Source organism: Salvia hispanica, chromosome 6 (assembly GCF_029641045.1).
Source record: "Salvia hispanica isolate PSC_SH4W2 chromosome 6, Shi_PSC_v1, whole genome shotgun sequence".
NCBI lineage: Eukaryota > Viridiplantae > Streptophyta > Magnoliopsida > Lamiales > Lamiaceae > Salvia > Salvia hispanica.
The window spans coordinates 37616302-37642206 of record NC_142697.1 but is presented as its reverse complement, the minus strand read 5'-3'; the positions used below and the strand labels follow the sequence as shown (position 1 = coordinate 37642206).

General features: G+C 34.8%; 2 protein-coding genes and 1 pseudogene across 3 annotated transcripts; 2 read left to right on the top strand and 1 right to left on the bottom strand.

The window, feature by feature from the left end:
• The first annotated feature begins 983 nt into the window (after window positions 1-983).
• Window positions 984-4992, top strand: LOC125207165 (potassium transporter 6-like). Its single transcript, XM_048106390.2, has 9 exons — window positions 984-1152; window positions 1244-1319; window positions 1441-1927; window positions 2010-2063; window positions 2819-3079; window positions 3154-3206; window positions 3308-3425; window positions 3517-3771; window positions 3857-4992. The coding sequence occupies exons 2-9, from the start codon at window positions 1281-1283 to the stop codon at window positions 4909-4911; spliced, it is 2322 nt and encodes a 773-aa protein (XP_047962347.1). The 5' UTR covers window positions 984-1152; window positions 1244-1280; the 3' UTR covers window positions 4912-4992.
• Window positions 4993-5332: 340 nt separating this feature from the next.
• Window positions 5333-14079, top strand: LOC125205967 (AP-1 complex subunit gamma-2-like). 2 transcript variants are annotated; one of them, XM_048105202.2, is made up of 19 exons: window positions 5337-5493; window positions 5574-5743; window positions 6555-6857; window positions 7026-7167; window positions 7606-7779; window positions 7898-8077; window positions 8500-8654; window positions 8966-9056; window positions 9456-9619; window positions 10023-10077; window positions 11320-11442; window positions 11531-11626; window positions 11816-11943; window positions 12221-12325; window positions 12414-12667; window positions 12863-13108; window positions 13184-13365; window positions 13453-13557; window positions 13655-14079. In XM_048105202.2, exons 2-19 carry the CDS (start codon window positions 5712-5714, stop codon window positions 13748-13750), a joined length of 2631 nt encoding a protein of 876 aa, XP_047961159.1. In that variant the 5' UTR covers window positions 5337-5493; window positions 5574-5711; the 3' UTR covers window positions 13751-14079. The 2 variants fall into 2 exon arrangements, with proteins under 2 accessions (XP_047961160.1, XP_047961159.1); XM_048105203.2 differs by having other exon boundaries at window positions 5333-5743; window positions 13190-13365.
• Window positions 14080-16506: 2427 nt separating this feature from the next.
• Window positions 16507-18068, bottom strand: LOC125203666 (RING-H2 finger protein ATL46 pseudogene; annotated as a pseudogene).
• Between the last annotated feature and the right edge of the window lie 7837 nt (window positions 18069-25905).

The following is a 25905-nucleotide window of genomic DNA, read 5'->3' as shown; positions in this document are numbered from 1 at the left end:
AGAAAAAAATAATTCAAAACTTACATATATATATATATATATATATTGTGATCAACACAGAACCAATTTTAAATGCATAACATAGAACTATATGAAAATAGTTTATTATAGGAGACCATTAATTTTCTATAATAAATTAAAAATAATATTATAATAATTTTATTTTTTTTATAATGATCTATTTTATTTGATTCTATGTTCTACATTTGAAAGGGATTCTGGTTTAACACTCCTATATATATAAAAGCTAATACCTAACCATGGCATCAATAGATTCAATACCAATGAATAAGATGATATAACTAATTTTGAGAGTTTCAATAATAATAAAATAAATTAGAGTACTTAGCAAAAACCCAAAATAAGGAACGATTTGGAATATCATATTCATCTCTCGTGAGTCAACCACGTAGTGGAATATTAAAATCGAGTTTAATATTTTGATGTAATCTCACTTATCTGCATATAATTGCACACGTTTACACGTCTCTCTCTCTCAAAAAGTTAAAAATAAAAGTTAAATAGCATCTGTCTTAGCCACAATTAAAATAGATAAAACTTTAGGAGCTTCCCATTAATTGCATAATACTCATATACTCACTGTCAAAATATAAATTTTACCTATCAAATAGGAGTATCAAACAATCTATTTTATTTATTAATAAGGTTTTAAATGCATCGAAAGAGCTCCTATGAGTTTTATACATATAACAAATTTTAGTCGTTAATATTTATTTTCCTCAGTAGAATATTTATATGTGATTTTAAGCTCGATTTAAACGAAAGTTACTACTCCATATACTGGAATTAGATAATTTCAAGCTTAATTTCTATTTAAGAGGTTTATATGTTATTGAAATTGGGGTAATTAAACTTGTAGATTTGTAGGATAGCTAAAAAAATTAAATTAAATTAAATTACCAACTAACTCCTTTTCGATGGAATATATATAGCCAAAAAACTCGATTACATATCAGTCACAAACAAAATATTCCGAATAACCTCATCTTTGATTCCGATTGTCAATCTTTCTTTATCATTTTAAATTCTGCTGTCACACACTTCTTTAAGTTCTTAACAATCTTGCTTTTTCTTTTTAAGTTGTTGTTTCTTCTTTGGAGGTTGTTCAACAACCGCTTGTGGCACGTTTAGGTATATTCTGATAAATTACCAATCAATATATATATGCCTACAAATATGTCATCTATTGCAATTTCTTTTGTTGAAATTCTTGAATTTTCAGTGGAAATGGTTGTCTTGAACCACTGAGAGCATTTCCGATGGATCTTGAAACTGGGGTTTATCAGAATCAAGTAAAGGTGAGATTTTTATCATCCGGGCCTTCTTTTTTTCGAAGAATTTCATTACATATGCAATAAAGATACGATTATGAATAAATTTCAATATATATGCATTAAAGCAATGAATTATTTGCTGCAGAAAGAATCTTGGAGGACGATTCTCATTCTTGCATATCAGAGTTTGGGAGTTGTGTATGGGGATTTGAGCACGTCTCCTTTGTATGTTTACCAGAGCACTTTTGCTGAAGACATTAAGCATTCAAATACAAATGAGGAAATCTATGGGGTTTTGTCTCTTGTGTTTTGGACATTGACTCTTGTGCCTCTGCTGAAATATGTGTTTATTGTGTTGAGAGCTGATGACAATGGGGAAGGAGGCACATTTGCCTTGTATTCACTGCTTTGCAGGCATGCTAAGGTGAATTCACTGCCTAGCTTCCAGCAGGCTGATGAGGATTTGTCAGCTTACAAGAGGGATGTTGTGGGCCCGACGCAGACAAGCTTCGGGGCCGGGTTGAAGGCCACTCTGGAGAGATACAGAGTGTTGCAGAGGTTCTTGCTTGTGTTGGCTCTGCTTGGAGCTTGTATGGTGATTGGGGATGGGATATTGAGTCCAGCCATTTCTGGTGTGTGTGTTGTGTGTATGTGTTGTTTTGTTGGAATTTGAGTTATTGATTGGTTAACTTTTAATGCCTTTTTTTTCTGCAGTGTTTTCTGCTGTTTCTGGCCTTGAAATTGCCATGGAAAAAGAGCATCACAAATGTAAGAATTCTCAATTTTATGGAATTGATTGGTTATGGTAATAGATAGCTTTGTTTTATTACACTGTTTATGTCATAATTAGGAAATTTTAAAAAGTTGAAAGTGATTAGGATGAGATGGTGTCTGTATAGTGTCCAACAGTTGAAATATTTAAAATTTGAAACGTTTAAAACCACTAACTTTTTTCAAGCATAAACTATAGTTTGAAAAGTTCATTATGTACTGTCTGAATAGTATAACATGTGTGTTTAGTTTAGAAATGATCGTTCGGAAGATTCTTGATCGTGCTTTCTCTATGTTTGTTCCCCAACCCTACCTTGGGAGAAGTGTGTTAGTGATTTGTGAATATGAATGCTGTAAAGCTTTCTTTATTTGGGAGCAAAATCAAAGTGCTGCACAATGAGCTTTGCTCGTGAAAGTGGGATGCCTTTTCATTGTTTGTTTCTCTTACGATAATTCGTGTTGTAGGTGAACTGAGATATTTAGATGAATTTGCATCATGAATCTAGAACGGTCGTTTATTAATTTTTTATCTCCTGAATGACCTCACAACCGTTTAGAGGCTCCTCTCCTCAGTGTGTAGTTTATATTGTAGCCTAATTTGCCAAATTTCTGTACTTGAAGACAGGTTGAATGATATTGGACCAGAATATTTCTGTTTGTCTTTCGTTCTTTTTTAATTGTGCTGTGGATAAAAATTGTATTTACATTTTTCGATGCATTCATGCTCTGCCTGAAATGCAATAATCTTGCAGATGTAGAAGTACCCGTTGCTTGTATCATACTGATAGCCTTGTTTGCCCTTCAACATTATGGCACCCACAGGGTTGGATTCTTATTCGCACCTGTGGTCGTGACATGGCTTCTGTGCATAAGTGTTATCGGGGTGTACAATATTTTCTATTGGAACCCTCATGTTTATCAAGCTCTGTCGCCGTATTATATTTATATATTTCTAAAGAAAACTCAGAGAGAAGGTTGGATGTCATTGGGAGGAATTCTGCTTTGCATAACGGGTAAGCAGGAGCACTCGAGATAGTATTTTCTCTTCTTTGCGGAATATGGTTGATATTGGGTCGAATTTTTCCAGGTTCGGAAGCCATGTTTGCTGATCTCGGGCACTTCTCTCAGGTGTCGATTAAGGTATTGTTGAAGTGATTCTTGAAAGTATCTTCCCTAAATTTGTAGATAAAGCTTTCAAAGCTCGTTTTGACTAACTCATTTTTTCCCCTGTGGATTTATAGATAGCATTCACATCTTTTGTATATCCGTCACTAGTCCTCGCGTACATGGGGCAAGCTGCGTATCTTTCTCAACACCATGATATGCAGAATCATGTCGGGTTTTACGTCTCTGTACCCGGTAAGAATCTCTGACCAAAACTCATCTGACGTGGAAGGATTGTTCATGAAGCTGTTTCCACTCACATGGCTTACTTGTGTTATTGTTTTAGAGAAACTAAGATGGCCGGTTTTGGTGATAGCAATCCTCGCTGCAGTGGTTGGAAGCCAAGCGATTATCACCGGAACCTTTTCTATCATAAAGCAGTGCTCGGCCCTCGGCTGCTTTCCGAGGGTCAAGATAGTCCACACCTCATCAAAGTTCCATGGACAGATTTACATCCCCGAGATCAATTGGAGTTTGATGATCCTATGCCTGGCTGTTACTATCGGTTTTAGAGACACGAGACGTCTTGGTAATGCTTCAGGTAAGCCATAACTCAATTTTAGTCTCATGTGAAACAGTCTTACTGCTCATGTTATGAGAATGTATTTTTGTTTTTCTTTATCTAGGTCTAGCCGTTATCACGGTGATGCTGGTTACGACTTGCTTGATGTCTCTTGTTATCGTGTTATGTTGGCGTCGGAGTGTCCTGTTGGCAATTCTCTTCGTTGTATTTTTTGGGACAATCGAAGCCCTCTACTTTACAGCTTCTCTGGTGAAGTTTCTCGAAGGAGCCTGGGTACCGATTGCTCTCTCGTTCTTCTTCATGCTAACGATGAGTATCTGGCACTACGGGACACTCAAGACGTACGAGTTTGACGTCCAGAACAAGGTCTCCGTCGACTGGCTTCTCAAGCTCGGCCCGAGCCTAGGCATTGTTCGTGTCCGTGGTATCGGCCTCATACACACGGAGCTGGTCTCCGGAATCCCAGCGATATTCTCACATTTCGTTACCAATCTCCCGGCCTTCCACCAAGTTCTCGTGTTCCTTTGCGTCAAGTCTGTCTCCGTTCCCCACGTCAGACACGAGGAGCGGTTTCTTGTCGGGCATATTGGCCCTAGGGACCACCGGATTTACCGATGCGTCGTTCGTTACGGATACCGCGATGCCCATAAAGATGATCTAGAGTTCGAGAACGATCTCGTGTGCAGCATAGCCGAGTTTATAAGGACCGGGAAGGCCGCCCTAACGGACGAAGACACAGATTCTGCAAAGCATAGTGACGAAATGGTCGTCGTCGGGTCACCCTCGACCCATCAAGGGATCCAGTTTTGCGAGGACGAAGGCGGCGGTGGGGATGGTGAAACGGCGGGCACATCAGAGCTCAGAGAAATACAATCCCCTTCGGTGAGGAAACGAGTCCGGTTTGTCATCCCCGAGAGCCCGGCGATCGAGAGACGCGCCCGGGACGAGCTACGGGACCTCGCGGAGGCTCGGGAAGGCGGGGTGGCCTACATTCTAGGGCACTCGTATGTAAGAGCAAAGCATGGATCAAGTTTGGTGAAGAAGATGGTGATAAATCTAGGGTATGATTTTTTGAGAAGGAATTGTAGGGCTCCAACTTATGCATTGAGTGTGCCTCATGCTTCGACATTAGAAGTAGGGATGGTGTATCATATCTAATCTTGGTTGTAAATATTTTTTGTTTGTATAAATGTGTTTTTGTAAATGGAATAAGGAATATATGCAAAGTTTACAGTATAATTATAGCTAAGATGACTTAAGGTTTTCATGTCAGGAAAAAGATGACTTGAGTTTGGTTTTAAATTTTTAATATAATTTAACAATCTACGGTTGTAAATTATTTATTCCTAATTAAAATTTATTTATCATTCGTTCATTACTGGTATTACTTTGGATTTAGTAATCTATAATCACATTATTCAAGGATACTGTAATTACTAAATTCAAATTGAGGGTAAGGAACTGTAAATAACTAATTATATGATTTAATTTGATTCTACAGACTGAGATTGCCCACAGAGGAAAAATGAGGAATGATTTTAGAGGCCCAATCACATAGATGTATTAACACTGTGGCACCCTGCACCACACCGTATAGGAACATTCCTCCCGCGAAAGGAGAAACTTTTTTGCAGTGCGCAATTTCTAAATTTTGCTTCAATTCCATCTCCATAGGCTCAAACCAGTTTTCTCCATTGAATTCGATCGTTAATCGTTCGATTTCTCCGTTTCTTCCAATCGGTCAACCCCTAATTTTCGCCATTTCTCAGCTCGTTTGTCCAAAACTCAGTATCTCACCTTTTGTTCTTCACCTTCTACAGATCTCTCGGTCGGTTTTAATTTTGCTTTTTAGGCTTTGTGATCTCATTCATTTGAGGATTCTGCTGGATCAGTTGAGTTTGGATATCGAGGAAAATTTCTGTGATCATAGCTGGATCTGGTAGTGCTATCTTACAATCATGAATCCGTTTTCCTCCGGCACGCGAATGAGGTCAGCACTCTGTCGTTGTAGTGTTACTTGGATTGTGTGTGACGGTATTTGTTGATTTTTTGGAATCGAGATGAGTTTGATTTGAATTATTGGATTTAGCTTGCAGCTAGTTTGAGATTTGATGAGCACGAATGTGATTGAATGCTGACATTGGTAGTATATTAGGTGATATAATGATCGTTTAATAAGATTGCATTTTTCTGTAAATGATGAGAAAACCGATAGCAATAGGATATGGATTTAGCATATAAGTTTCTTCGAAATGTGAGGCAGTCTGTTCAGTTATAGATTTGATTGATATTGAAGTTAAATTAGTGAGTTTAGGATTTCTTATTTGTTAAAAGACGAACACTATGTTAAGAGAAAAGCCAGTAGAGAAGGTAGCTCTGTTTGGAGTAGGGTCAGAGACGAGACAGACTTATGGGAACTTATCTTAGTCAAGCTGTGATGTTTTTGATCTTGTGGGTTCGCAACACCTGGGTGTATGAAGCAGTGGTAAATGAAGCTGAAAAGGATTTTGTTTTTTTATCTGTCTAGAAAGTTCACTGCCCCATTCTTCTTCTTGTATATGCAATCATGGTTAGAGCCGAATGTGGAAACCCTTTAGACTGCGATAAGAAAAGTTTATCTTGATGTTTATGAATCGACTTTACTCCTCCATCTCATCACTACATTCTACAACATACATCATATCCTATTGTTAACTTTAGCTATCCTGTTCTGCCCTTGCATTGATGCATATGAGTTGTTTATTTATTGTGATAATAGGTTGTTAAGTCAGGAAATATCAGTTAAGACTATTTTCTTGCAGGGACATGATTAGGGCCATACGTGCATGCAAGACTGCAGCTGAGGAACGAGCAGTTGTAAGAAAAGAATGTGCTGCAATTCGAGCTGCAATAAGTGAAAATGACCAAGATTATAGCCATCGCAATTTGGCAAAGCTCATGTTTATTCACATGCTTGGATACCCAACACATTTTGGTCAAATGGAGTGCCTGAAGTTAATTGCGACAGCAGGATTCCCAGAGAAGAGAATAGGATATCTTGGCCTTATGTTGCTTCTTGATGAAAGACAGGAAGTTCTGATGCTTGTCACCAACTCAATAAAACAGTAACAATCTAAACTTGATTTTGTTTATACATATGTCCTAGCACACAAGGTCATGCAGAACACAGGAAACACAAAGTTATTGATCCTGTCATGTTATATTTGATGAATCCAAAGTTATTATTTATTTGCTTGCTATTGAAAATCAATTGCATATGAACTTGTATACAGAGATCTAAACCACACAAACCAGTATATTGTTGGACTTGCTCTTTGTGCCTTGGGAAACCTCGGCTCTGCAGAGATGGCTCGTGATCTTGCCCCAGATGTTGAAAGATTACTTCAATTTAGAGACCCTAATATAAGGAAAAAAGTAAGTTTTTTCTCTCAATGAAGTGGACTAGATAGCAAGTAAAACCATAATCTCTGTCGCATACTACTTGATTTGTATCAGGCATCAAAACGTCATGTCATTTGAATATGTTATCACTTATTTTTTGTTATATTTTTGAAATATTGTTCATGCTCCTCAAACTAATCATTATCTCTTGGAACTGGTTGAGTTGTGACAACGAAGCCTTAGACATAAGATGTAAAATGTTTTCCTATCCATTGACGATTCTAGTATTTATATCTTGTTTCTCCAGAAACTAAGACTAATGCGCTATTCACTAGAAAAGTAGAAAATTATCAGAAAATTTTGTGGTTTTATCAGTTATGTCTTTACAAAACTTTGTTCCTCCACAGTTGCTTTAAAACACAGACCTCGAGAATCGGATCTCATCATGACCCAAAAATCTGTATAATGTAGGCAGCCTTATGCACAATAAGGATAATTAAGAAAGTACCAGACCTGGCAGAGAACTTCATAAAACCTGCAGCTGCCTTACTGAAGGAAAAGCATCATGGAGTCTTAATAACAGGAGTCCAGCTTTGCACAGATCTCTGCAGAGTCAGTGAAGAGGCTCTTGAATATTTTAAAAAGGTAACTTTCCAAAATTATCTCTGTGTTTCTTGAAGATAGTTGCTAATAATGAACATATGAAGAAGTTTCCGCTTACAAGAATTTGATCTTTTTCCTGTATTATTTTCTCTGGTTCTAGAAATCCATTGATGGCTTAGTCAAACTTCTAAGGGATCTTACGAACAGCCCATATGCACCTGAGTATGATATTTCTGGGATTACAGATCCTTTTCTTCACGTTCGATTGCTTAAGCTCCTGCGTGTTTTGGGAGAAGGAGATGCTGAAGCTAGTGATAGCATGAATGATCTTCTCGCCCAGGTAACTAGGCATTTCTCATGCATCAACCCGCTTTCTTCTTAAGGTGGCATAATTCCTTCCTTTATTTGTAAGGATGTTCTGGCAACCATTTAGCATTCTACATGTTGTTTGAAGCAACCACGCCACTCTAATAATTTTTCATATTGGCGTATTTCTCCATTGCACATCCATATTGTTCAATATTTGTAACCAGTCTTGAAATTACAATTTTGATGTATCCTTGTTCTCACACATGTATCCCCTCTGGAAAATGAAATAGAGAAAAATAAGATATTAGTTTGTATAAACTTTGGGTTATTCATCTTGATCTTAAAAATGAAAATAACACCATCTCTTGAATTCATTGATCACCGATAGACCAGTATTACTATATCGGTATCTGTATGGTAACAAAGTTCATTTATTTTGCTTCCTTATTGCAGGTGGCAACCAAAACCGAGTCAAACAAAAATGCTGGGAATGCCATCCTCTATGAATGTGTTGCTGCTATCATGAGCATTGAAGATAATGGAGGGTTAAGGGTACTTGCTGTCAATATACTGGGAAGATTTTTGTCCAGCCGGGACAACAATATCAGGTCTGTTTATTAATTTTTTATCTTTACTTTCTGGGGATTCTTGAGCTTCAATTAATAAAACAAATTTTGATTTAAAGTTGCTTCAGTTCATTGAGATACTAATCATTTCCCTGTGTTCCTTGCCGAAAGGAACTGGTCCACTTCAATGTGATAACCAAGAATTTTATTCCTTATGAATGAGACCAACTTCTTGTAGTATGCTTGACCATACAAGGCAAAAGATTCTCTAAGAAATCTGCCTTGTTGTATTCAAGGTTTTATCTTTTAAATTTTTGTTTTTGTATATCTGATGAATTTAAGCCTTAATTCAGATATGTCGCATTGAATATGCTGATGAAAGCTATGGCATTAGACAGTCAAGCAGTGCAGAGGCATCGAGCCACGATTCTTGAATGTGTAAAGGTGTGTGATGGAATGCAGCTCTATTGCGTGTATGCAGTATGCTAAAACTTAGTAATAAACTTTTCCTTTGCTTTTGAAAATATCTCTTAACCATACTGGTTTCATTAATGGAAAATCTCTTTAGTTTTTAGTTAGTTTTCTACAATAATGAGTATCGTGGTTGGGTGCTTGCTGCAACTTGACAAACCAGGCCCTCTTTAGAACACCAAAACAGTCCAACATTCTTACGGAATGGTTTTTGGGACTTTCTGGTTGCAGATAACTTTCTAGTTCCAGCACAATGCACATTTGTTTTTGTTCTGTTTCTTTTCATTTTATGCAAGGATCTGCTGAAACTTAGTTTTGTAAGCACATAATGGATGTGCAATCTTAGGGACTCATGGACTTGTTTGATGTCAGGATCCAGATGCTTCAATTCGTAAAAGAGCCCTTGAGCTTGTTTATCTTCTGGTAAATGAAAACAATGTGAAGCAGATGACGAAGGATCTTGTTGACTATCTTGAAGTTAGTGACCCAGAATTTAAGGGAGACCTTAGTGCAAAAATTTGCTCTATTGTGGAGAAGTAAGTAAGTTTAATAAGTTAAAGGGTTCCTAAACTCCATCGCTGTAACAAGAATTTGAGTGATATGATCATTGATGTTTGCTATGCTAGAATGTATGGTATAAGTGTGTGCAATTTCTTTAGCTTCTCATAGTTCGTATCTTGTGAATCCATGTTTTATGATTTCAAGTAGATTCATTTCTAATTGATAGATGTCATGTATCTAGAGAGAAATAATATCCTTTTGTTTTGACTTTTGGGTATTTTTTGTGGGCTCATGTCACTGTAGCAGCGACTGGATTATTGGACTACATTAGTATAATACAATACATTTAACATGGTTGTACTTGAATAGTAAAATATCTTCTAGTTCAATGCAGTTATTCCTAGCTTTATATCATGAATCATCTGTGTGGTGCTCCAGGTTTTCCCCTGAGAAAATATGGTACATTGATCAGATGCTGAAGGTCCTATCAGAGGTATGCCTACTAATACTTTCTGGGGTTTCTCTTAATACTGGACTTGGCCATCAATTTGTTTTTGGTAGTTAACAAAGATATCTTGTACTACTATTGTTAGTGTACTTACTGATAGTGCATGTCTTATGGTTCATGCAATGCTAGTATACATAAAGAAGAAATGCCATGCAGCTCATCTTTTTGTTATTCTTTGATATAGCTGGAGTAGCATCACCTTTGCAAGATCTAGATATCGAAAATTTGTAGTTAGGATGTGTGGTGCATCATGCATTTAAGAACATAATTTCCTGTGTCTTGATGCAAACAGGATTGTGAAAAGTTATACTCCCTCTGGCCCACAAGAATATGTGCTCTTTCCTTTTTAGTCCGTCCCACAATAATATGCACTTTCTAATTTTGTAAAGTCTTCTCTCTAATGAGGTGGGACCCATTTTCCACTAACAATACTTTATTTACTTTTTCTCTCTACCTCTCTCTCACTTTACCAATTTTACATTAAAACCTGTGCCGAACCCAAAGTGCATATTATTTGGGGATGGAGGGAGTATTAATTACAAATGATCTGGTTGTGGTGAACATACATTACGTTAAGGGTTAATACCTTGTGCTTATTGCTCCAAAATGTATACAACTGAACATTCATAGCTTCAGCACATGATAGAACTTTAGCTGGTATTGTGGGAGCTAAAATTCTCTAACCACTCTTGGCATAAGAGAAAACTGAATGGTCATGAAGATTTGCTAACTCCAATTATGATATTACTTCTGTCACTCAAAAAATGTCTACAATCTTTATGATTGTACTCTTATAGTTGATCAGTTTTGGAACTCCCATGGGTTTCCTTACCCAATTATATTTCCCAAAGTACAACCAATCACATTTCCATTTGCTGGTGCATTTTTCTTATTACTGGATCATATATGAGGTTTTCTCCAAACAACTTTTCCCCACAAACTCCGAAAACATAACCAATGGCATTTACCTAAATGCTGTTTGCAATTAATACTATTTTATTTAGAATATCATCACTTAATCCCACATGCCACCATGTCGGGTTTTTTAAATATAAGCTATATTATAATTTTTACTAAAAATGCATGAGAGTAATGTCTGTCCTACTCCTATCCCATGAAGAGCTGTAGAAGTGTGCTTTGGTGTATAATATGTATTGTCACTTGCCAGTAAAAAGTTTGCTGCGGACCTTTTCACTAATGATTGCACTTTTATGATATGGCGTGCAGGCTGGAAATTATGTGAAGGATGATGTGTGGCATGCCCTTATTGTTGTAATTACTAATGCTCCCAATCTCCATGGTTACACAGTAAGATCGCTGTACAAGGCTGTACAGACGACAACTGAACAGGTATGCCCTAGCTGAGGAAGGTTATTAACTATAATAGTTTCTACTGTACTTGTCCACTTGTTTCTTAAAATTGTGCTATCACTTCCAGGAAACTCTTCTTCGTGTAGCTGTTTGGTGTGTTGGAGAATATGCAGACCTGCTGATTAGTAATGCTGGAATGCTTGATATAGAGGACCCAATAACTGTGAGTCTGAGATTTTTTACTCCTTACTTCATATTTCATTCCCTCTCACCCCCCCCCCCCTCCCCCGCCCCTTGCCCTCCCAAGGTTCTTACCCTTTTTGATACTAATGGAATTTTTTATTTCTCTAAACTTCATTGGGAATTAGGGATAAGTAAAAGGCTGCAATAATTTAACTCTTATCTGGAACAGGTAACAGAGGCTGATGCTGTTAATGTTGTAGAAACTGCAATTGGACGTGATTCTTCCGATCTCACAACTCGAGCTATGTGTTTGATTGCTTTGTTAAAGCTATCAAGTCGTTTCCCTTCCTTATCAAAGTATGTTGCCATCATTCCACTGTAAAATATTGATATCTATCACTTAGGACCGCATGTTCCCACCTGCTGAGAACTTCTGCAGTAATCATTGACTGCTAACACAAATGTCTCCCATAATGTGCTTGTTCTACTTCCCTGTTTTACCGGCTTGAAAGCAAAAATGTTTATATTTGTCTGGACATATTGCTGTTAACACTCGTATGTGATAGCATGTTTCGATACAATTATATCTATAATTTCCTTACTCAAGCAAGGAACCATTCCTAATTTGTCACAGGAGGATAAGCGACATTATTCATTGTCATAAACGGAGCCTTGTGCTTGAACTGCAACAGAGAGCAATTGAGTTCAATTCTATTATAGGGAAGCATGAGAAAATCAGGTAAAGTTAGACTAGTTTTGAGTATCTACATCCTCCACCTACGGTTCTTTAGTTACGTGGTTCTATGACGCTACATGCATTTCTTCAGGTCTGCCTTGGTAGAAAGGATGCCAGTACTTGATGAGGCAACTTTCAGTGGGAGGAGAGCTGGCTCTGTGCCAAATGCAGTTTCAACTTCACAAGGAGCTCCACCGAAAATTCCTAATGGGGTTGCCAAACCTGCACCTCCTCTAGTCGATTTACTTGATCTTAGTTCTGATGATGTTCCAACCACTGTCTCTGCTGGTGGAGATTTTCTTCATGATCTACTTGGAGTTGATATGTCCCCAGCGCCTTCACAAGGTTGATTTGACTTAAGTTGTTGTTTGCTTGTATTAATGATTCAATTGAAATGCGGATGGTTCATATAAGTTGATTTGTATCTGCACTAGTTTTGCTTTGTTAGAGTTTGTAGTCTAGGTGAGCAATTTTAATGTCACAACATTCCTTTACTAATTCAGGGTAAACCTTATTTGTTGTTTCATGTTGACATTTCAGGAACCAACCAGACAAAGCAAAGTGGTACAGATATGTTGCTGGACCTTCTGTCAATTGGAGATCCTCCAGCCCTAAGTAACTCGTCCGCACTCGATATTTTGTCCACAAGTCAAGATAAACAAAGTGCTGGTGATCTTTTGGGGAAATCGCTGACACCCCAACCTTCAGTAAAAGCTTCCACCCCTGCTGGAAGCTCATCAATGATGGATTTGTTGGATGGTTTTGGAGCCGCCCCATCTGTACCTGGTAATATATCATCGTTTTATATCTGCATTGACTACTTACTACCTTCTTGATAGATTTCTCACACTGGTACTTTAGTTGCAGTAACTGACGCCCCAACCTATCCATCAATTGTTGCATTCGAGAGCAGCTCCCTGAAAGTAACTTTCAACTTCTCAAAGAATCCTAGCAGCCAACAAACCACACTGATCGAGGCTCAGTTTACGAACAAGTCACCCAATATCTACTCAAATTTTGTATTCCAGGCGGCAGTTCCCAAGGTAATTTAAGGGCACCATCATCCTGACTCCTTTCTCGTGTCCCAACACTCGGGAGAACCTAAATAATGTTCTTGCATGTCCTTGCAGTTTCTTCAGTTGCACTTGGATCCTGCCAGCAGCAATACTCTTCCTGCGAGTGGTGGCGGATCTATCACACAGACATTGCGGGTTTCAAACAGCCAACACGGCAAGGTATGTGCGCTCATATTGTTTTCTTTAAAATCATCCGATGAATAGTTTTGACATGTATGTTTTCCTCCATTCTGAGCATGAATGCTTTGGCTTTCAGAAATCTCTTGTTATGCGTATGAGAATAAATTACAAGGCGAACAACAAAGACGTTCTCGAGGAGGGTCAGATCAACAACTTCCCCCGTGGCTTGTGAGGCAACTGCCCGACACTTGACCTTGATACGCGTGTTAATTTTCACAGAAAAGAAGCATCCTTGTAATCGGCACAGCACCAGTTCAACCGGGTGCCCATCGAATGCATCTATTTACAATTACGCGTCACCTCTTCCCTGAGTGGGTTAGTTTTGTGTACATTGTTACAAGAAAAATGTCGTTAAAAGAGTTTTGTGCCAAAACTTATTTCTCCACAACAGGTCTTGAAATCTGAATTGTGTTGGCCTAATTTCCTATAGAACTGTCTGTATTCAATCCAAGAAACATTTTTGTAACTTAGACTTGTTAAAAAAGTTCTGATTTTGGAGCATTGTGTCTTGGCCTATTTATTCAAAACTTCCAATTTGGGCTTCATTTGGTAAAATAATACTCTCTCTGTTCCATTACATGTTACTGATAATTTGTCTGGTTGTCCTATTACAAGCGAGATTAACTTCTTAGCTTAGCGACTCTTACTCTATTTTACTTTATTTTATCTTCTATTTTTCACGTCGTATTTTATTGCATCCTGCATTATTAGTTTCTCTAATTTAAGTCGCTGACAGCATATATGGAAAGCATGTATTGATAAAATAAAATACGAATCGGGCGTAACGAATGAGAATGACCTAAAATTGCTCAAGACTAACGTATTGTACTCTCAAAAAATCACATGAACAATTTTATCGTTTTTCATGGCTTGAGCTGTGTTGCACATTGCCAGAGCATGTAATAGGACAACGCAATTATTTTATTTTTTTCTTTGTTTTTTCCAATGTCCAATCCAATGTATTGGCTACTCGATTTTCAAGACAAAAAATTCTCAAAATAACCTTTTGTATTAATATTGGTAGCGTAATTAAAGTACATCACATGCACCCTAGTGTCACACAGCACATAATCTAGGAGAAAAAAATGGAAATGGAACCTAATAAATTTGGTTAATTTAGAATGTAGTTGTTGAAAAAAATGGGGTACACCATTTCGCATGTGTCTTCATATAATCGACCTCTCTAAAGACTATATTATTACATCCCCTTGTTTTCAGGCAATGCATTAGTTAAGTAAGTTCTAGAATAACTTTTTCACGTAATTTCATCTTTCAGATCTAGGATTACTAATTTGTTCTATGTGTAACTTCAGCAATATTTGTCACATCACATACATATATTATAGACTATAGTGTAATAGAATAATCAAAAGACAGAATTTTATATGTAATGAATAGATGCGCACGTGGTGCTTAGAAATTTGTGGAGTGTGACAATTCTTCAAAACCTTAGAAATGCTATGATGGCAAAAGCTGCAACATAATTATGATTTACTTCTCTTACTGAAATTATATTTGCTCAATTTCACTTCATTCCCACCATCATTCACGCATGTAATCTATAAAGTGTAAGCCTCTCTCATTCTTCAGTTTCTCAAAATTATTGTTTCCATAGTCGATTTTGTCTAATTATCTGAATGTTTATTTAAAATTGCCCCACTATTTAGCTTATTAATCATTTAAAACTCACTATTTAGTTTTTTAAAATGCAATATCTCAAAAAAATTTCCGTCAATCGGAATATAGATGCAATAGCTGAAATTACCCATTGATTACCCAATCGAGGTTTAATTTCGAATGTAGCATTGATATTCTAACCGTCAAAAATATTTTATGGAAAATTATATTCTAAAAAATGAAACAATGAAAATTACTACTTGTAACTTAAACGACTAAACATTTTTAGTGAAATCTCAATCAAGGAGATAAAATCAATCAATTACTCTTCTTTTTTTTTCAAGAAATAAACACAATTAATTTAATCGAAACTCGATTTTAATAGCATGAAACACATTGTATATTTTTTTACTTAGTTTTTTTTTCTGCAAAACTAGCGATAAAAATGCCGCCATATTTTCATAAATCTCTCTCATTTTTTTAATTGTTCGGAAAAAAGGAAGCCTTCAAATTTGGCTGTTATTGAAGGAACCTTTAATAAATCATCAATTTTGGTAAATCCCATTTTCACCTTACTCGTACCAATTACAATCATTTGACGCGGAAAATCGAATCATATTTCAATTCAACAAATTTCAACTTAATGATGATGTTTGTGAATTATTAGCAAGCTCCAAATTTAATATTCAAATTTTGAGTACCAAAGCAATAAACTTTGAATAAAGACTGAATTTTTAATTAGCCAAAACAGAAGAATGAAGATCTTGGAAGGACTACCAATTATGTTGGACCTACAACCGCAACTAACATCAAGACTTCTCTCTAAAATATCTACTTACATCAATAAAAAACTTAATCCCACCAGTCGGTTTCAGTGCTAGACAAGAGCCAAGAACATGGGCTGCAAAATTAAATCTGATAAGGAGAGAGAGAAAGAGAGAGAGACCCCATCATGTTTGAGTCCCCTTAAGTCAACTTTTCCAATCAAGGTTTCTAATCATCACTAGAGTGCCTTCCTACACCTTTTACTGATCCCACCACTATCAATCCAATCCCATATCACAATTTGGCAAAACACTATAATGTGCCAAAGTTTCATTTCTAACAAGAAATTTCCAAGTAGCTAATGTCTATGTACCACAATCACTTCACTAATTTAGACATCTATCTTGGTACATTTCTTCACTATATATCGATTTGTGGCCGAGGATAAACTAGTAATATCATCTTATGGTCACACTCACACAATCAACTTAGAAATGGATAGTCATCCAAAGAAAGGAGAAGCGAGCTACAAAAGACAATGTATGATGTGGAAAACAAGCATTATTCAACCTTAAATTGCATTAAAAAGAAACCAAAAATAAAAACAAAAGGCAAACACCTAAACAAGAATGCTCTGAATCTGACATACTAATCACAAATTACAGAAAGCCACAACACACTTCTCATACTCTATCTACATTAGTATTAACTAATTAACTCCCGCAAAATCAAATAAAAATCCTTTCTTTCATGGTAAAATTCCATTAACATCATTGGAATAATGTGAATTAGGGAATTTACCTTTCTTGGACCACAGCCAAATCTTGGAAACAGAAAAGCTCTCACCTTTAACCCTACTGTTAATCTTCTTCCCATCCTCACCATCTCCCTCCCCTGCAAAATTCCAATTCTGTCCCTCTCTCCCTCTCCCCCTCCCTCCTCTCATCACATCACCAACGTTCCCATCAAGCTGTCTCCCTCTCTCTCCCCCACTAGGGCAGAAAGCAACCTGCAGCTCTGAATCAGCCACCACATACTGAAACGATCCCATTGAATAACACCTCCTCCCATCAAGATTGCTGCAGCTGGTTTCCCCCAATTCATGATTTTGATTCTCTTGCACCACAGTTCCATTACCATTACTACACCTCAATTTCCCAAGCCTCACTGAAAAAACCCTCCTCCCACTCAAAGCAGAGCTACTCTCATCCCCACCCCCCTTCACATCCTCCACCTCCTTCGAATCATCAAACACGAACACTGGGTTCTCAAACGAGAATCCGGGGCTCAAGATCACACCCCTGCAGAGGGGGCATGAGGAATTAGACAGCAGCCATGTGTCAATGCAGTCAATGTGGAAGGCATGGCTGCAGAGAGGAAGCAATCTCAGCTTATCCAATTCGGAAAATTCGCATAAGCATACGGCGCAATCAAAGGGCTCCTTCAATCCCATTATCTCCTTGTACAAGAAGACTGGGAGGGCGTCGATTTGGAACTGATCCAAGCCGGAATCGTGGAGGTGGAAGAGCTGCTGCAGCTGCCTCTGGAAGGCGCCGGAGCCCGGAATCTCGGGGGCCTGCGGGGATCTCTGCTTGACGAGGAAGCGTATGAGGAGGTGGAGGATGGCGGCGATGAATAAAATCACGGCGAGGAGTACGATTATGAAGAGGATTATTGGGCTGATTTTGGTCCCAAAAGCTGATTGGATCCAGGACATTGTGGATTTTTGTTTCACCGCATCTGAACTGAAGCGGAGATTGGACTGAGTTTGAGTTGAAATTTGAAGTAAAAATGGAGTCTTTAAGCGGAATTGGAGATCATATCGTCGAACAGTTGGTGGGGGAAATGGTGGGAGCCCTTTATGAGATGCTGCGCAAATGTGATCACGAGGATGAGAGTTTGTCTGAGTTAATGATAGAGGAGAGAGAGAGAGAGAGTTGGTACTTGGGATTTTGTTTTGAAACTGGTGGGGAAAAGCAGTGGGAATGAAGAATTTGACACTCAAAACCATGAGGCTGCCATCTTTTTCAGTTCTCTACCTTTGTCGACGCTACTTCAAACACACACTGATTTTTTAGCAATGCAAAAAAGAAAATTTGTGGATTCCAATGTATAATTATTAATTACTCTCTCGTCCTTCATAAACGGCTCGGATCTTAAACCCTAAACCCTAAATATGTATAATTAGAAAATGTTCGTCATAGGTGAATTTCACTAATTTTGTACTCCCTCCATGACTACGTCGCACTCTCTATTTTTTAAAATTAGAAATATCACTCTTTTTTTTTTTTCTCTCATACTTTATTATCTTTCCATTTTATTTATAAAATATAGTCCAGAGGAACGGATGAAGTATATAATGTTCTTTTTGTACTAATTTTTTTTATATACATATGTTGAGCTTTTTATGAAATACTCTTGTTCTCTCAGTCCAAGTGAGAAGTTTATATTTTGGTAACAAAAGAGAATGACCGGATAGAAATGAGAGACTAGTGGTAAATAATGTATTGGCGAAACACCAGAATATGTGATAAAGATAAAATAAACAAAAAAGGAGTTGTTCTTTGATGGAGTATTATTTAAAGAAATGAATGTTCATAGCAGTCTTGAACACGTAAAGAATTGGACAAGTGGATAAAAATATGCCCTCCTTGATTTTTCAGTGTGCCAATAATCATATTTACTATAATAAATTGATAAATTCAAAATTCTAACAATAATGCAAACTATTCAATTTGTTTGATAAAGCTAGCTATTTACACGTGAATTTGCTTATCTAAAAACTCAAAAGTATTATTGTTCAATTACTGTAAATATTCCATATAAAAATTCCACCAAATATCAGTCGCTAAAACGCGCTTAATCTTAATTGGGCCTTTATCCCAGACTCAATAGCCCACTCTTCTCGGCAGCCCATCTCCCTTCATCGATTTTAAAGTTTTACTTTTTGATAAGTGAATTAGTTGATTTTAATTATTATACTACTACAGTGTACTCCCTCCGTCTCATAAAAATTGAGACAAAACTTTTGGGCACGGAGATTAAGAATTTATATTAAATAAATAGGAGAGATGAAAAAAGTAGGAAAGATAAGAGAGAGTAAAGTAAATGATGGAATAAAATAGGAGTGATTGGATGTTTTGTCTTTTGTTAAAAAAGGAAATGACTCAACTTTTATGGGACGGACTAAAAAGGAATACGACTCAACTTTTATGGGACGGAGGGAGTAATTTTTATTTTCAAATAGTATCGAGTATTTATTTTTAATCAGACAACTTTTTTATTATTAATGGATTGGATTTGTATGTTAACAAATGGGGCTGAAACTTGATTTTATGTTCATATTTCTATTTCACTACGCATATAAGATTCAACCACAGCAGCATTCAATAGCTTGATGTTCTATCAAATTTTCATCAATGAACAAATAAAATCATTCAGTCGTTAGCCCAATTTTATATCTATGGATGTTATTATTATTAGTAATAGACATTATAGACATGTTTACATATTAGTATTAATAAAGCAATGGGTAACATCACACGTTTATATGTCAATTAATAGATTATAAATTAAGTTTTTTAGAGTAGATATACAAATATGGCATCTATCTAGGAATGTCGCAGTATACTTAGCAGTTAGCACACGTAGAATATAAGTATTAACCATCTTTGAATATTACGTTAATATACAGTAGTTAATTTTTTATTTAATCGAGATCTTACCTAACAAATTAATTTTGGTATTAGATCCCATTTTAGATTGATTTTGTGTAAATGTTATGCCATGTTAATGCTTTATTTGTGCATTATATGCGAGCTCCGTTCTCGTTTAGTTCACGTCAACATTAGTTTTTTGTTTTTATCAGTTTAATTTGATTCCAATACTTTAAAAACCATTGTCAGTGTCACTAGTTACATAAAAACCAAAGCTCAATTCGTCAGTTTTTTTTTTATAATTTTAGAAAAATGAATAAAAGAACAGGCTGACCTTTAATTTCATGGCATTTATAAATTAACTAGTCTTAACCCACGTGCGATGTACGACGGAATATTTTTTTATCATACAATTTTAAATTGTTAATCGATTAATTAAAATAAGAAACAATATAATTATATACGATTTAAAATAAAAAAATATACTACTATGCAATAAAAATTCAATAAATATATATTCCTCAATTCATTTTACACCTAAAGACATTAACTTAAACATATTTAAAATTGAATTGAGACAAACACAATTATTTGGACAATGATAAAGAGACTACATTAAGTGTTGACATTTTTGAAAAATATGTTTAAAACAATCCTTCATATTTCTCTACTAAAAATAATAAATTGTGTAAAGATGAAGATAAATACTATGTATGTTTGAGTTAAGGATGTTACAATTCTTCTCTCTCTAAGAACTGTAAGAAATATTGGGATAAAATTCTGGAACCATATACACGCGGTACTCTAACATTTGTAATCAAAGGAAAAAAACAACAATAAATGAAATGGAAATTACAATGAAAATTAGTCAAGAAAAACCATCTTTCCGCAAGACAAATTACATCACGGTTAGTGCTCTCGGATTGACATATTTTCCCCAGAGATGAAAACGACTTCCTCCTAACGTATATAACATCTCAAACCTGCTAGGCACCTATAAACTTGACGGAGCTCCAAAATCGAGCAAAACAATGTTCCTAAAATGTTGAGAGCTTGAGAGAGAATGAAGAATGTTTTGTTAGTGTGTATATTGTATTTCATCCACAATTCTATGCCTTTTATAGGTACAAAATTAGTATATGAGAGATCATGGAATTAAAGCATCATAATTTTAAAATCAAGACAATATAGGTTACAAAATTTGTTAAATGCTCATTATTCTATTTAAATATTTGTAACCACCAATGAGTCATTGTAGTGCTTCAAGAATTAGTCAAATGCTCATTAAAATATCTAAATAAATATTCATGAGTTACTTGAAATATTCAAATTGGTCCATAACTTATAAATATTTCAGAATAAGGATAAAACATATAAATATTTCAAGAAAATGCCAAAACTCACCTTTTATATATGTATAGATGACACCAACATTTAATTTACTGTATTTATAATCAAATTTATTAGAAAAAAAAATTAATATCAACATAGATTAAAAGAGAACTGTGTTCACATATAATACTCACATAAAGCATAATAATTGTCTTGATTTATTACAAAATATCCTCATGCATTGCGTGGGTGATATGCTAGTGAAAAGAACGAATAAAACCAGCACCACTCATAATCTCAAATACAAACAAAGAAAGAGATAATACCCCAATTATCATACTTTTTTGTCCTTTTAAAAGAAGAAGTCTCATAACTCATCGTTACAAAAAAACATAAATCTTAGTAATTCAAATTAACAATGAAATAAATAATATTACTCCGTAAGTAATAATACCACGATCACTCATATCTCAAATACTGTACAAACAAAGAAAGAGACAACCCCAATCATCCAATCTTTTTCCTTTTAAAAGAAGAAGAGGTCCCATAATTCATCGTTACAACATATAAATATTAGTAATTCCAATTAACAATGAAATAAAAAAAAAAACATAATATTCTAAGTAATAATACCAGCACTACTCCTATCTCAGATACAAACTAAGAAAGAGAGAAAACCCCAATTATGATCATACCATTTTCCTTTTAAAAGATGAAGAAGAGATAAAACCCTAAAAGATCTCATAATTCATCGTTACAACATAAACAAATCTTAGTAAATTCAATTAACAATGGAATAAAACTGCATAATATTCAAAGTATATAGTAGAACTGAATCAAACGGATACACGGAGATAAAAACAAAGTAAATTAGGGTTCATACGATGAAGCAACATCTCTACATTTAGCTTGATCCTCTACAAAAGTAAGGCAATATAATGTATGAGATGAATAAGGCAGTGAATGTCGAGGTGGATCGAAGAGCTACTGCTGCTTCTGGAAGTACGCTTTTATCTTGTTCAAGTAGCAGCACGAGAAGCAGAGGAGGACGATAAAGACACCCCCGGCCACAGGTATGGCTATTATGGCAGCATGTGGAAAAGCCTCAGCAGGTACAGAAGGCATTTTGGATTTGTTTTGTTGAATCTGAATTTTGGAGAGAGGGAGAGAGAGAGATATTCGACTGAGTTTTTTGTTGAATGAAGGGAAGATATAGTGTTTTTTAACAAGTGGGATATTTGATTTCATTCCATCTATTTTCTTTAAATATGTTTATGTATATCACAAATTTTTAAACGTAGCAAATGAGCACCAGAGTTTTCATTATTCTTACTAATTTTTGTCATTTAATTATTCTAATGTTATTGTATTTAAAATTTTATATACTTTCTTTTAATTTTTAAAAACAAACACAATAAAGATGAATAATTCTTTCCTTTAAAAATAAAAACTCAAGATAAAAAGGTGGAACTACTATGGAACAACTAAATAATTAGTAGAATGTCAAAAATAAGATAAATATTAGTAGTACTAGTAGCTAGAACTTCTTTCATCAAAAAAATTGCAACAATTATTTTCTTCCGTCTGTCAATAATAATTTAGTCACTTTTATTGTGGGACGTACCGAAATGTCAAACATATCAGTTCTTAACTGAATATTAGAAACTAATATGTTTTGTAACATCGATTGATATTGATGTGTCAGTGAACTATTGTGATTTTAGTTCTCAAAACTTTCACAGGATATATTTCCAAATTTATAACCAAATATTTTAACCATATATCTTTGTATATTACGTTAATGGATATTTCCAAAAATAGTAATTTGTTTTGGTATTCGACCCCATTTTAGATTAATTTATTGTAAATGTTATGATATACAGTATAATAATTTATGTAAGTATACAATATGCGAGCTCCGTAATCGTTTCACGTTAGTATTATTTTTCTTATTCATTTAATTTGATTCTAATACTTCAAAAATCATTATTGATGTCATTAGTTACATAAAAATTAAAGCTTCAATTTTCTCTATAACTTCGACTAATGACTAGAAAAATAGATTGACCTTTGATTTTCATGTCAATTGGAAATTAATGACCTTTAATATTATCACATAGTATACAAAATGTCCTCATGCATTGCGTGGGTGATATGCTAGTTAAAAGGACGAATAACACCAGCACCACTCATATCTTAAATACTATAAACAATGAAAGAGATAATACCCCAATTATCATAGCACCTTTTTCCTTTTAAAAGTACAAAAAAGAAAGAAGAGAGAAAACCCTAAAAAATCTCATAACTCATGGTTGCAACATACATACATCTTTTAGTAATTCCAATTAACAATAAAATAAAAACAACATATACTAATATCCAAAATAATAATACCAGCACCACTCATATCGCGAATACAAACAAAAACAAAGAAAGAGCTAAATTAAACCCCAATTATCATAACTTTTCGTTTTAAGATGAAGAGGAAGAAGAGATAAAAGCCTAAAAAACCTCATAATTCATGGTTTCAACATACATAGTACATCTTAGTAATTCCAATTAACAATGACATAAAAACAACATATATAGTAATAGACTAATATCCAAAGTAATTATAGTAGAACACTGTATATTAGAAGCAACATTGTGGATCTACAAAAGTAAGGGCAAGGCAAAATGTATGAGATGAATGAAGCAGTGAATGTAGAGCTACTGCTGCCACTATTTGCTTATGAACTTCAGGCATTGAAGTATGAGGAATATGATAACAGCGATAACGAGAAAGCCACCGAAGATAGCTCCAAAGATAATGAGAAGTAGTATCTCAATTGGTACAGGCATTTTTTATTTGATTTTCTGAATCTGAATTGAAGAGAGAAAGAGAGAGAGAGAGAGAGAGACTGAAGTGAAAATATACTAGTGTTTTGAAACAAGTGGGATAGTAGTTTCCATGAAAGTTTGATTTTCTTAATTTCTTAGAAAGTAATGTTTTCTACTCTTTAGTGTTTGGTTCAATAATCTGAAAAATAGATAGTGATGTTATGTTGGATTTAAGTGATGGGCTTAGCTATCAAGAGAAGGAGCCGGGTCATTCCTCGTATACCGATTGCAAGAGAAAAGACTCTTTTGCAACCAAACAATGTGATAGTTCTTGGAAGTGAGCTTTTTCTACTCTATTCCATCCTTTTCCATACAACTAATATTAAACGTGGCCATTATTTTTTTTTAAAATACTCACATATTTCTAGATTTTTATGTAATATCGTGTTGAATAGGCACATTTAAGCTCTTTTTTTTTTGTTATCTTCAATCTCCTAGAGGACTTTTATTCCTTTTAAAAAAAAAATAACCGTTTGATATTATGAAAAATTAAAGTATTCACTGAAACTATATTTGTATATAGTATTATTTTTGAAGAATATGAGTGTTAAAATAGATTTCACATGGCATATTTTAAAACTATTCTAAAGAATATTTGTGTATAGTAATTTTTTATTTTAAATCAAAAAAATCAGTTTAAAAATTATGTTAGTAATTAGGGTAGTGGTAAAATGCAAACTTTGTACAAACTCCAAACTATGATCTGAATCGTTAGAAAATGTCAACAAATGACAAAATAACAAAAAAAAATGTGAACACATTGTCAATAGAGCATAACCGTTGACACTGTGTTGACATATTTTGTTGTTGTTATTTTGTCATGTGTTGATAATTTTAACGGTCCAGATCATAGTTTGTAGTCTGTACAATATTTAGAGTTTGCATTTGATTACATCCCTTAATAATTATTTATTGGTTTTATATTACTTTTTTTGAAATTAAATTTGCATAAAATAATGAGATCTCTCAAATAAGTATTTTTAATTTTATTTACCAACAATTAATTCTGCTTAAGAAAATAATGAGACTCCCAAATAACAATATATAGTATATTTTTTGAAATTATTTAGTATATGAAAAATGAAAATGATAAAAATAAACCACATACCATTCTTATAATATTTTATTAAATTGTTGTATATTTTTGAAAAATGAGAATGATTTGATTTCACCAAACAGAATAATAATTTTTATTATCATGGGCTAAAGGTCCAATTCTCTTAGTGCTCAATCAGAATAATAATTTTTATTGGAATCGTGTCTTGACACGCTTTGAATCTCAAATAAAAACTCTCTTAATAGTGTTTCTAAAAGTAGTGCGTTAGTAATTATTTTCCTAAATATAGTACTTAATTAACTCAATCCAAATAAATCAGGACTCCAAATCAAAAGCCAAAAGGAATACTCCTTCCCAAGTAAATCGATATAATTGTTTAAAACCCGGTATTAAGAAAATCGTGTTTTGCCAGTTAAGTTGTGAGATACTACTATGTTTGCGAGAAAATAATTAGGGGTGGGTAGGTACGGTATACCTTACCGAAACCATCATACCGTATACCTTACCGTAAATACGGTATGCGAAAAAGTCATACCTTTACCTTACCAAAGTTTTCGGTATACCGAACTTCGATATACCTTATTTTCGGTATGACGAATTTCCATACCAATACCGTATTTCATTTTCGGTATACCGTAGCGAAGTTCGGTATACCTTACTTTTACAGTATACCTGACTTTCAACATCAATTAAAATAAAAAATTAAAGTTTCTAGAATATTATTTATATTTTATAATTTTAAAAATAAATTAAATATAATGTATTCATAATTATATTTATATTTTATGATAGATTTTATAATTTAAAAATATATAAAATATATTTTATATAATTGTGTTTATATTTTTGTGGTATATACCTTAGTTTACGGTATATACCTTAATTTACGGTATATACCGAATTTCGGTATGCAGCGGTATACCGGCGTATTTGAAAATTCATACCGTTACCTTACCGGAATCTTTCGGTAAGGTATCATGCCGTACCGAAAGTCACGGTATACCGAAAATTCGGTATTTT

Bases quoted from the DNA above. Each gene is read 5' to 3' on its own strand.
- LOC125207165 (XM_048106390.2), top strand. From the start codon at position 1,281: ATGGATCTTGAAACTGGGGTTTATCAGAATCAAGTAAAG. The intron at 3,207-3,307 runs GTATTGTTGAAG...GTGGATTTATAG, and splicing joins TCTCTCAGGTGTCGATTAAG to ATAGCATTCACATCTTTTGT. The intron at 3,426-3,516 runs GTAAGAATCTCT...TTATTGTTTTAG, and splicing joins GTTTTACGTCTCTGTACCCG to AGAAACTAAGATGGCCGGTT.
- LOC125205967 (XM_048105202.2), top strand. From the start codon at position 5,712: ATGAATCCGTTTTCCTCCGGCACGCGAATGAG. The intron at 8,078-8,499 runs GTAACTAGGCAT...TCCTTATTGCAG, and splicing joins TGAATGATCTTCTCGCCCAG to GTGGCAACCAAAACCGAGTC. The intron at 8,655-8,965 runs GTCTGTTTATTA...GCCTTAATTCAG, and splicing joins AGCCGGGACAACAATATCAG to ATATGTCGCATTGAATATGC.